General features: G+C 40.8%; 1 protein-coding gene across 2 annotated transcripts in view; it reads right to left on the bottom strand.

Annotated features, from left to right (window-relative positions):
• TTI1 (TELO2 interacting protein 1) overlaps positions 1–13,320 on the bottom strand; it is a 532,791-nt gene that overhangs the window by 425,517 nt on the left and 93,954 nt on the right. For both annotated transcript variants that reach the window (XM_044090198.1, XM_044090197.1), the window contains exon 3: positions 1,649–1,855. In XM_044090198.1, coding sequence (XP_043946133.1) covers positions 1,649–1,855 — 207 coding nt within the window. The remainder of the gene's footprint in view (positions 1–1,648; positions 1,856–13,320) is intronic.

Genomic DNA, 13,320 nt, shown 5'->3' with positions numbered 1-13,320 from the left:
GAAACTCCATCTATGCGCTCAACTGGTTGTGGGTGGCACCACCCATACTCAACAAGAGGTAATAGCCAACTACTAGTTGACATTCGGAGCAAACTTCAACCCCTTGTCTCTCCAGTCATCCCCCAAAGTATACCTGCCACTATTTCTCAGCCTATTATCTCAAGACAGCAGGTCATCTCAGCACTATCCAAGGCCAAAAACACTGCATCATTGGGACCCTTTAAACAACTTTAAGTATGACCTTGCAGACCTACTTGGATCTCTGTTTAACCACAGCCTGCAAACTGGCTATGTTCCAGCAGAAAGGAGGACAACAACAGTAATCTCTCTGCACAAAGGGGGACCATTAACTTACCCTGGGAAATATAGACCCATAAGGTTGACTAGCCTCATCTGCAAGGCCATGGAAATTATCATTATGGACCGTATTAACAAGGACATAGGTACTCTCCAAACTCTGGACCCAATCAAGTTCAGATTTGTTAAGGATAGATCATGCCTGTTAAACATGGTCGACTTATTTGAGAAAGTCACCAAGGCCCTGGATGAGGGAAAGACTCTGTATACTGCCTATCTTGACCTAGCAAAGGTATCTGACACAATAACCCACTCGGGTATTAAACAGAAACTCTCCTAGTTGGGAATTAACCCCTACATTACTAGATGGGTAGCCAACTGGCTCACCGACAGGACACATACTGTTAAGGTGGGCGACTTCACCTCTAGCAAAAGACCAGTCACCAGTGGCATACCACAGGGTTCTGTGCTGGGCCCCTTACTATTGGGAATTTATTTCTCAGATGTCCATGCAAACTTTGATGGCCTGTGGCCGACCAAGTTCGCTGATGATCGCAAATTGGGAGCAATCACTGAGTCCACTAATGATGTTAATATACTGCAGACAGGGTTAACACAGACAAAATGATTGCTGCCAAAGCCACAGATCAAAGCTAAATGCAAAGGAAATTCATTATTATTCCTACTGGGAAAGCGGACATCCCTGCTAATTACATTATAGACACATTCATAAATCAAACTGCACGCAGGCCACTCACTCAAGGGATCCTAACCTAGCCTGTGACATGAGCAAGTCATGCTGGAGAGAGAGACGCATCTCCCCCAAACTGCCATTTCTCTGGAACAAGCTTCCAATTCATGTGAAACATAGCCCCTCCCTGACTCTCTTCCAATGCAAACTAAATCAATGGATGGATGACCCCAAATTCACTACTAGGGTGGCACCCATGTTCCTCCTGGACAAAGAAAGTCGGTATTATCACCATAGACCCTTACTTCTGGAACATTACGCACATAACCACAGACAACTGGGGCAACTCAGGATAAAAATGGCTAGACTTGTTTGGGCTTTAGGGCCTTTAGCCTAGTAACTTTGTACGAACCTATAATACTCCACCAAGGAAGAGTGAGTATGTGGGTTTGGCAACTCATGGAGTCTTCAGCCAATTTTTTTTTTTTTTTTTTTTGAGTGATTACTTTTTTCTACTACACTGTCATTATGAAATGAGAATACACAATTAAGAAGAGGACTCAAGTAAAAATGGAAAGAAAAAGAAAAAATGCTTAAGATTCATAGCAGTGCCAATTTTTCATGCCATCAACAAGTACCAATGTAATGTAGAGTACTCACTTTCGCTATCCAAACAGTCATCCTCGATATCACCTTCTGATAGACGTTTCTGTCTTTGGTAGTCGAGCAAAAAGTGCTCCAACTCTTCCTGTGCTCTTCTGACATCAGATGTGTCAATTTTATTTTGATCTTGCAGAAATCCATCTTTTATCTCCTTGGATTTTTTGCTGTCTTGTAAGGAAAATGTTTCAGACTGAAACCAGCGTACTAAGAAAAGAAAAACATTTTATAAAATGTGCATCTGTGGTATCCAAACAGAGCTTTCAACTTTCACATCCTATTCATTACTTTATAATATGAACAAAGAACAGAAGTGGTTTCCATGAAATCATGGCAGCACTAGGATTTGGCTAAGCATTCCACTGTGATTTTCTTCCCATTAAACTTCTGTACTTTATTCAGGAGTAGCCAAGTAATATTAAAAAACATGGGTAAAAAAATGCACAAACAATTAGAATAAAAAGGATATACAGCAATAAATTACAACAAACAGCAACACAAGTACTTACAGGTTTCTTCAGATTCAAATTAATTTTACAAGAACATACAGTACAATCTGAAAAATACACAACTATATCTACAAATGGAGGAAGACATCCCTGAGGATGTGTGGAAGACTGGAAAAAAATAAATGCCCAAAACGCCTGTGGTCTGCCTTTGTTGGTAAAGTATCAAGTGTGGGCTCCCTAGGGAAGAAGTGATACCTTTCAGTCCTCCCTAGGGACACTACCAAGTGGAAAACAATGTAGGAGATTAAATGTGGTCTCTAGTGTGTACCAAATGACTGGTATCAGGCTGGGGAGTAACAACCAATCCTTTTGGAGATGAGAAACTTGATCCAAAACTCTCCAGCCTCTGAAAAATGTGGAGCTAATATCTGTAAAACAAGAGTACCAGCTCAACAGAAAGTACAGAGTTAAACCTGTTTACAAGTAAAGGGATTTATCTGCAAAGTTTTGTCAGATGGGAGAGAAATTAGTACCATCTTTACTATTAAATCAGGACTTCTTCAGATCAAATGTGAAGACAAAATTCAGAAAAACGAAACTACAAAAAAAACTCTCTCAATGAACTGAATTTTCTGAGTCTGTGTTAACAATATAGGGATTTGTGTCCAGATACATAATTTCAATCCATCTAAGATTTTTAAAGACCATGTCAAATTATTGCCTGCCCTCTCCAAATCCTACTGGCCCACCTCAAGTGCCTGTTTTCACCATATCCTACCTGCATCACTTCACATATGCACAACTACAAGTAGACTGGAGACGATTTTCTGTAACTCCTAAGCATAGCAAAACAGAAAAGCTACAATCAACAAGACCCATTATATATACCAGTCCACTTATCTTCAACAATGTCAATATCTCTAAAAGTATTCATGCTTCCTTCCTGCTGGGATCAAAATGCTTCGTCATCATCTTCTTTTAGCTGTTCCCATTAGGGGTCGCCACAGCGGATCATCCGTTTCCATTTCTTCCTGTCACCTGCATCTTGCTCTGTCACACCAACCACCTGCATGTCCTCTCTCACCACATCCATAAACCTTACCTTAGGCCTTCCTCTTTTCCTGTTACCCGGCAGCTTCATCCTTAGCATCTTCCCCCCCCCCAATATACTCAGCATCCCTCCTCAGCACATGTCCAAACCAACGTAATCTTGCCCCTCTGGCTTTGTCTCCAAACCTTCCAACCTGGGCTGACCCTCTAATCTACTTATTCCTCATCCTGTCCACACTGGTCATACCCCGTGCAAATCTTTAACTCTGCCACATCCAGCTCTAACTCCTGCCTTTTTGTCAATGCCACTGTCTACAACCCATATAAACATAGCTGGTCTCACTACCCTCTTATAGACCTTCCCTTTCACTCTTACTGGTACTTGTCTGTCACAAATCACTCCTGATGCTCTTCTCCACCCACTCTTTCCTGCCTGTACGCTCTTCTTCACCTCTCTTCCACACTCACCATTACTCTGAACTATTGATCCCAAGTATTTAAACTCATCCACCTTCGCCACCTCTAATACTTGCATCCTCACCATTCCTCTATCCTCCTCCTCATTCACACACGTATATTCTCTCTTAGTCCTGCTAACCTTCATTTCTCTTTTCTCTAGAGCATATCTCCACCTCTCCAGAGTCTCCTCCACCTGTTCCCTACTCTCACTACAGATCACAATGTCATCTGCAAACATCATAGTCCACAGAGACTCCTGTCTGATCTCGTCTGTCAACCTGTCCATCACCATTACAAATAAGAAAGGGCTCGGAGCTAATCCTTGATGTAATCCCACCTACATCTTAAATGCATCCATCACTCTCACCGCTGTCAACACTACCCTCGTACATATCCTGTACCACTCTTACATACTTCAAAATGCTTCCTAGTACATTAAAATGAATAACATGAAAAGAGAGAGATCACAAACCAGTAAAATATCACAGGATGAAAGTCATGTACCCATCATAAGATCCGACATGCCTGCAGGGTCCAGTCTTGGTTATCCTCCGGCATGTCCTGTACGTTTATTACAGTGGATAAAACCTTCTTTAGGCTACTAGTGTACCACCTCCTACTCATGGTACCCTAATCCTCTGCCCTCCAAGAGTCTGACCAAGCTAACAGTACCAGGAAAAAAGATCACAGAACCAAAACGTACTTTTCCCAAAAGATACATGGGTAATGGGTGGTGGGATAGTTAGGAAAGACCGAATCTTCTAACCAGACCTAATTTTACTGGTAAGTACAGAACGTCTGTATCTGCTAAGGAAATTCAGTCATTAACTTTAAGGATAGTGCCCCTATGTGATCCTCCTAGGCGTCTCACTTACTAAAATGTATCCTTGATTAATGCTGCCCCAAACAAAGATTTGGGAATAATGCCTATTAAACATACTTCCAGGTGCCATTATGAATTTTTTTGACTACATAGGATGCCAATTTTTGTGGAGTTTTGACGTTTTTTTGAAAGCATTTTGGAAGTGAAGGTCAAACTAAGTTGACAATGATGACTCCTACTAGCTTAGGGTGTATGACACTATCCAGTTGCATGTTTTAGGCTGATGTATCCATCAACTGCTGTGCGGACAAAATGTGGGTGGGGAGTGAAAAGCATGATTTTGGTCCTTTTGGAGTTTAATATGAGATATGTATTTTGAGACCAGCTTTCAATGGTAGAGAAGGAGGAGTTTTGAGTGGCTTGTTTTAGGTCCATCATAGTGGTGGCACAGCAGATAGTCACGTTATTTACATACTGGATAATTTTGAATGGTCCTGTAGCGGACTTTAGGTTATTAATGAAGATGTTGAACAGCCTGGGTCCTTGGACTGATCCCTATGGAATTCCAATGTTCACTGGGAGGTAGACTGAGTAGGTTGTCTGCCATTTTAACACACTGTGTACAATAAGTCAGACTGCTTTTGAACCACAGAAGGGTGGGAAAGGATAAGTTAAGTTCACATAATGTGTCAAGGGTTTTATATGGGAGATTGTGTTGAATGCCTCAGAAAGGTCCACAACTGTTGCAGAGACAAAATAGTTATCGTGTAGAAATGTACAGTCTTAAGGATAGCAGGACTGTAGCTGCACTACTGTTGGGTCAAAAGCAGTGCTGTATATGAGCTAATAGATTTTTGTCCAGTAGGTACCGACTTAAATGGGTATGTAGAAAACATTTTAGGATTTTGGTCAGTGATGGGAAAATAGCTAGGATATATAATCATTTAGTTTTACAGAATTAACAGTTGGTGTAAGAGTACTATGAAAGTTTATTTCCAGATTTTGAAGACGTACAATTCTTGAAATGATCAACTGATGAGAATAGATACTGCATGAGAAAGGACATCGGGACCAGTTTAAAATATATTCTGTTGGAAGAATATCTGCAGCAAGGGGAGTGGCCTACAGTTTGTGTAGTAGTTTATGTCTCACGTTGGAATGGGTTAAAGGTTAAATGTGGTATTAATGTTTTGAGGAATAAACTTTGTTGTGAAGTAAGGGGATTTTTTAGTTAGAGAGGTGGCTGCACTTCTGAAATGAGTCAAAAGCAGATACTATACTGTCAAGAGGCTTGTGGAATGAAGTAGTTGGGAGGAAAAATAAATCAAATGCACTTATAGGTCATTAAAATAAGTGAAACATTGAAAGAATACATTCAGATAAACAACAAAAGACTGGAAAAAATAGAAGAGGCTTTAACTAGCTATTCATATGAGCAGATAAAACTGAAGAGGATGAAACGAGAGCCGTTTCAAAAAATAGTAAAGCTAGAAGATGCAGCACTCAGACAAAAAGCTAAGATTTTCTGCAATATCAGAGAAACTGGAAGGAACAGACTGCATTAATTTTATGAAAGTACAAGCAGGCAACTGAACTGGTATTCCACAGCAGGATTTATTAAATTGAAAGGGCACACTGTGCGTATACTACAATTCTGGCCATGAGAAAGCAGAAGAGACCTACATTAGCAAAAATACCAGTAGAAAGAGCTGATCTTGACAAACTTGGGGCAGACAGAAAAAATAGTACATATAGGGACAAAATGTTTGTGGAAAATGATTGCTCATTGTCCCTAGGCGGAAGAGAAACACGACTATCCCAGCAATCATGGAATGTCGAGAGGTAGGTGTGAGATTCAAGCTGCTGTATCCTGCTTTCTTCAGAATAATTTTCCAGGAGGATCAAATCATTTTTTTTCATACAGAACAGGCTAAGGAGGAAATAAAAGTGTTTATCCAACAAACAGTGAGCCAGCAAGCAGAACGGGACTCTGCTTCTCATTCTTCTGACAATAACAAAGTCGAGAGAGAATTTTCCAGCGAAACATTTTCTACTGTTCCAAAGGGAAATAAATGCTCGAGTGACAGAAAAAAATATAGGAGCGGACAAAAAACATGCAGTAATTCGGATTTGAACCAGAGACTGCTGTTGGGAGATGAAGATCAGGAAGACTACAAGCAACACTAAGAAATTAGTGAAGACATCAATCTCATTAGATGTAGCATTAGACATGTGAAATGTGGCTGAGAAAGACTGAAATTATGTTGATTGTGTTAGACTGGTGGGTGAACTAGAAAACAGTATATTCCACTTTATGTTGTCAATGTTTAGAACAATACTGAAGTGTAAATTAAACATTTTTATTTTTTAAACAGTTTTATTAAAATATCACTAAAGGCAAGGACAGGCATGCACGCATTAATAGAAAAAAAACATTCATTTACATGCATAAAACTTGTGTTTTCTTTCATTTTAACAACTGTTATTCACTCCAACATTGCATAAAATGCTCAGTTCATGCCTACCTTGAAATTTCCCTCCTCCTGAACATTTTCTGAATGTATTGTTCCCACAAATTACATTTACTTCTATGCAATTTGCTCCTTTGTTTTTCTAAAGATCCCACCGCCAGTTCTTTTACTGTTTTTATAATAGTCAGTAGTTTAATTACAGTTTGTTTAGATTTTGATTTCCATTTTCTTGTAATTGCATTTTTTGGTAGCCAAAGCTTAGTAAGGCTTTACTATGTAAAGGCAGTTCAGATTCGGTGTCCCAACTCAAAAGAACAGGTTTCGTAGTTACAGGCAAAATTTGTTCTCCCAACATGTGTGTAGGGCATTTTAAAGTCTGCCAACTTAAAATGTTTTCAGTTACTTCTCTCTTTCTCATCACACCTCCAACATTTGATATCTATCCGAGGAAAAATTCTTTGAAGTTCACTTGGGGATATAAACATGCCTATGCAAAAAGTCTTTGGACTTGCTCGGGAGCCATACAGATGCCCTCTCATTGTTTCTTAACTGCCCTTTCAGTGTCTCTTCCCAATCTTTTCTAACCTCCAATTGATTATTATAGTTATATTCTGTACCAATAGTTCCTTTTTAAAGGGGGCTTCTGGTCTAGATTTGACAAAAAAAAAAAACTATTCCAGAGCAGGTCATTCACTTACCCCCTCCCCTACCCCTTTCTCTTTGCCTGTACTCTGATATCACTCCATAGTAGGGAAGACAGCCAAGCAGAAGTTTGGATTCCAGGTCAGAGACTTAATCCCACTCCATTAACTTTCCTTCTATAGTCATTTGCTCCAAATACCTTTTTCCTTTGTCAGTTTTCTCCAGTAAATTCCAGTCCTTTCTTGCCTAAATGTCTATACCCCTACCAGCACTCATCATCACTGGCAAGATTTCTTCTTTCCATTTCCAGGTTGGCTTAGTTCTTAGAATACTTTCTGCTACTCTGTTCTCCTAAAGGATAAGCATCCAAAATCCTATTCTCACCTTATTTCATTAACTCCACCATCCCCCATTTCCTCATCACCCTTTCCACATGTGTTATGTACAAGAGTTCTACCTGCTAGCACTAAACTATCCATTCAAACCAGGTAATCCTAAACCACATTGTCCAACTCATCCCACAACTCTTGCACTCCTGCTTTCCCAAATAAATTTCAGTTCTTTATTATCATCTACAACTTCTTCTCTGGTTGATAAGAAGATGTCTGACCTGTGGATAAAACTAAAATAAACAAAACACACTCTGTTTATATCTCACTATCCAAAGCCATAATCAAGAACTTCCAGTTTCTCAGATTTTGTATTATCTTTTGTTTATTCCTACATATCCTTCACTGCCATAACAGATTTGTTTTAATCCATACACCTAAATGTATCATCTTATTGCGTTCCCATAAATATGGGTATTGCAGAACCAATTCATGTATGGGTACATAGTTTATCACTACAACTTGAAGAGGTCCCAGGGACCAAAGGTGATTCAGAGAGCTGAGTGGCCTAACACCACCAAACAACTGTTGAATGTTTATATGCTTGTGACAGTCTTTGTTGTTCCAGATACCTTGCACGTGGGATTGCTAGGGTGGTCACAAGGGCTCTTATAGTCATTCTGACTTGACCATCCTTTGTTGCTGGGGATTCCTGCTTCACATTTTGAACCTCTTTGCCATTCATTTTTTAAAAAAGTCTGCTTACCAGCATTTTGCTGAGAGTGTTTATTTTTTGTGCCAAAAGTGGAGGAGGAGTGAGCAGAAAATCCCTTGGAAATTTTACAAGAGAGCAGAAAAATCTGAAAGATTCCCCATATCAGCTTGCCCCTCTCATTATATTTTTGATAAACATCTGTAGCACAGGGTACAAAAAATAAATCTCTACTGAAAGGAGAATTTAAAATCTCATTTTTTAAACATCTTCTATGAGGTTCTGAGAATACGGTCAGGCAAATCTCCTCAGTATAACACCAGTGGCAATGAGCATAAACACACATTAAACAATGAGTAGTGACCTGAGAAACTTAAGAAACTAAGCCACACAATGCAGCTTTTTCTTCACAGAAAGAACTGCAAATAAAATGTCCCTCATACTTTCAAAAAAATAGTTATAATAAACTAGCATACAAGCCTGATAATTAAAAATTCTAAACAATTAAAGTTGCAGACGCATACACCCCCCCCAATTGTTTTACCACCTTTGTCAGAAGAGGAAGGGTTAAAATTAACAAAATACTTTGCAGCAGCCGGATTAAACTAAAGCTCTTGCTGCTGGGTCAGGTCTGGGATAAGTGTGCAGAAATTTGTAAGACTGAGGAAGTTTGTACATTCTATTCGCTTTCTTAGGTGCAGCAGGCTGACCATCAGAGGAAATCACAAGCAGCGACAAACATAACTTCCAATGTTGAGGGCACAAGGGGGCGGGTGAGAGCCCCTCCACTTTTCACAGTCTGGTGGACCATGCCCTTGTCAGAGTCATCCGCTAAAAAAAAAAAAAAAAAAAAAAAAAAAAAAAAGTATATATATATATATATATATATATATATATATACACACACACACACACACACACACACACACATACATATACACACACACACACGTATATAGAGTACATTTTAGTACATTTATTAAAACTGTACTTCCCTTAATATTGTTACAACTCAAGTGTTCTAGGCTGCACTGCATCTGAATTGTTTTAGTGTCGTTTTAGCTGCTTTTCTGTACATATAGACTTTTCTGTATATGTAGACTAGCTACTTATTCTACTGTAACACTGCACTTGCCTTGCTTCATTTAAAAAGTTTTTAATTGCTAATTTTGTAGAGTTTTAATTGCATTTACGTTTAGGGCTCAGGTGTGTAAGCCTTTTCTGTGTTTATTTCTGTATTGTTTAACCTGTTTTAACCCCCCCAAAAAAAAAAAAAAAAAAAAAAAAAAAAAAAAAAAATTCTTATTTGCTCATTTCCCGCCTTTCCTAGCTAGTATAGTCCAGATCTCTGGCTTTGCTGGTTTCAGGACTTTATTTTCTGTGTTCAGAGCTATCCAGATCTTGCTGTGGTAGAGGGAAGTCCTACTGCTTACCAGTGGGACTGGTGAGCATTGTACTGCCTATCCAACGCCAAAGGAGTGCTTTCCTGCTCTGAAATTGTAATCTTATTAGCCATTTTGGGCGGATTTCTATCCCTTTCTACTTTCTGGCTTAAAAACTTGTGTGTTTGTGAATTTTTCGCATCGTGCAGCACCGCTGGCCTACGGTTAAAGTATTCCAGGTGTCAGAAAGTCTGCTCTTCAAATTTTCCCTTAGAAGTAGCTGGTTTCTCAGTATAGCACTAAAATCTGAATCTCGGTGATTAGCACTTGCTCTAGAACCTGCTGGAAAGCACTAGGAAGCCTTAAACTGATACAAGCACTCAACTTCTCCTTGTTAATAAGGAGAAATTAATCGTAGGCACTAAACAGCCTATAATTGCAAAGTACCTTGCAAAGGTAAGGCAAATCAGCTCTTGTACTTAACAAAAAAAGCACCTAAACAGGCATATCCAAGGGTCAGCTTCCGGTGATTTCTCCTGTCCACCTCGTGAATCTGGGCATACTGGGGAAATGCAGCAACTGCCTCATGTACACAAGACAACCCTCCCCTCCTACCACCAAACACTACAACCTGAAAGAGATGCACTTACATAGCCAAACTGGAAACAAAGCTCTTTACAGCCAAGACTGTGCTAGACAGTCAAGAGAAGGTTAACACCTGCACTACACCTCAAGCAAGACATAGCCCTTCAAACCCCACACCATCAACACCCACACATAGCAACAGTAAACCCACATATGCGGAGGACCTTAATATTAACCTGCTCAAGCAACAAGAACCTCCGAAGCTGAAATGCAAACAAACACGAGTCACAACCAAAGTGACACATAGCTCACAACACCAGTGTGCCACCCAACAGCAGCCCCTAAGGCAAGACAACGTACCCAACACTTTAGATAAAAGGGGACTATAGTCAGGCACACTGTCTTGCTCACCAGGCTGAACAAGGAGAAAATTACAGTCAGCTGCCTGTCGGGTGCCAGGATCCGCCACATATCACATGCACTTAAATCACTCCACAACAAGTACAAATATGACTCTGTCATTGTCCATGTTGGAGTGAATGACTTGAGACGTACCTCCCTGGAATACATGAAGAGAGACATGGAAGAGCTCTCGGATCATGTGGCCCAGGCAGGTATGACCCTAGCCCTGAGTAGCACCCTGCCTTCGCCCAGAATGATACCACAGTATAAGGACAAAATGACTGACTTCAACAATTGGCTAAGCTTCTGGTGTCATTCAAAGGGGATCCAGTATCTGCCTGCCTGGGACGAAATTATCGACAAACCATGATGCTTTGCCAGAGATGGCCTGCACCTGTCGACCCTGGGATTCAGGTTACTGGCTAAATCACTTGCCACCCCTATAGTGCCTTTTTTAGGCAAGGTTCAAAGGACAAAATCACCACTGTAACAGATACAAGCATGCAAAATCTGAAGGTAATGCTACTCAATGCTAGAAGTCTAAACCTCAAAATGCACTCTCTCGAGGCACTCCTAAAAATGGAGAACATCAATATTTGTGCAGTAACTGAGACCTGGTTCAAGATTCCAGAGAGCACACCTGCAATATCAGGCTACAACTCTTACCACACTTTTCAGCCATCAAACCAAGACCGAAACACTAAAGGTGATGGAGTGTCCATGTTCACCAAGGATATTCTCACCTCCAGGCTAGTTACCCAACACAATGCATCTGAAATTCTCCAGGTGCAACTAACACTGGGTAAGACTGTAATCCAAACTGTAGCTTGCTACAGATCCCCCCACCATGCCCCAATATTCTCACTACACCTTTCTAAACATACTGGAAAATATTAAGATACAACCAAACACCCTAATATTGGGTGATTTCAACTACCCTGCCATTAACTGGGAAAACTACTCTGGTACCAACACCTTTTCCCAGCGGTTCTTGGAATTCATAAATTCCAATGCCCTGGATCAACTAATCTATTGTCCCACCAGGGGCTCCAATATCCAAGACCTGGTCATTACCAACATGGGAGATAGATGCTCCACACCAGTGGTCACCCCTTCATTGGTCAGGTCTGACCATAAGCTAATCACCCTTGACATCTATTTCCTACCCCACCCCCCCCAGTAAGGAAACCTCCATAAAAAACTTCTCCAAAGCCAACTTCATGCTACTCGTTAGAAGTGACAACCTTCATGACACCCATGCAGATGGGAGCTGAAAGTTCGACTGCTGAATCCTACACTAAGGCACTGTATGAGTACATCCACGTGTGCATGAATTGGGCCATCCCAAATAGGACCAAGACACTCTCCTTCAAAAAAAGGAAGCCAATCTGGTGGTCCCCTGCCATAAACAAACTATACAACAGAAGGAAGAAGCTGTTGCATTAGAGAGGAAAATCCCAGGATGCAAAAAACTCCATTACCAGCCTCAGTAACAAGCTGAGATCCCTCAAAAAATCCTCCAAAGCTAGTTATGAAAATAAAATTGCCAAAGATTCCAAAGACAACCACAAGGCATTCTATAGTTACGTCAAGAATCTAAATGGCAGTGCTCAGATTTGCTCTGAGCTACAACAGAATGGCATTAAATATACTGATCCCAAGGATATTGCCAATATCCTGGCAGATCGATTTAGTGCCAACTTCATCCCCCACTCACCCCCAACAGCCCACCTCAATACCAAAAAGATTGCCAAATTCTGGTAATCACAGCCGCACAGGTAGAAACCGCACGCTCCAAAGCTAAGAATACAGCATTCATGGGACCAGATGACATCCCAGGATATGTACTACATGAACTACAAAATGAACTGCCACCTCACCTAAGTGATCTGTTTAATCATAGCCTCACCTCAGGCTTTGTGCCCACTGAGTGGTGCACAGCTACAGTTATCTTGATCCACTTTGAATCCCGGGAACTACCGTCCCAGTCTGACAAGCCTGATCTGCAAGGGCATGGAATGCATGATCATGGAACTTATAAACAAAGACATTGGCAACCTTCAAACACTGGACTCCACCCAGTTTGGGTTTGTGAAGGGCCGATCTAGTCTCCTGAACCTGACTGGCTTCTTCGAATCAGTCTCCAGAGCTGTGGACAAAGGCAAGGTGGTCCACACAGCCTATCTGGACCTCACCAAGGCCTTCGACACCATCCCCCACTCTGGAATCATTGATAAACTTACTAAGCTGGGCATTAATCCCTACGTCACTCGATGAGTCGCCAGCTGGCTTACTGACAGACCCCAGACTGTAAAATTAGCTGACTCCACATTTTGCTCCAAACAAGTGGGAGTACCTCAGGGTTCAG

The sequence above is a fragment of the Protopterus annectens genome, chromosome 12.part0 (assembly GCF_019279795.1).
Source record: "Protopterus annectens isolate FY-2018-M chromosome 12.part0, PAN1.0, whole genome shotgun sequence".
NCBI lineage: Eukaryota > Metazoa > Chordata > Ceratodontiformes > Protopteridae > Protopterus > Protopterus annectens.
Note: the sequence above shows the minus strand (reverse complement) of the source record. Positions and strands in the feature narration are given on the sequence as shown.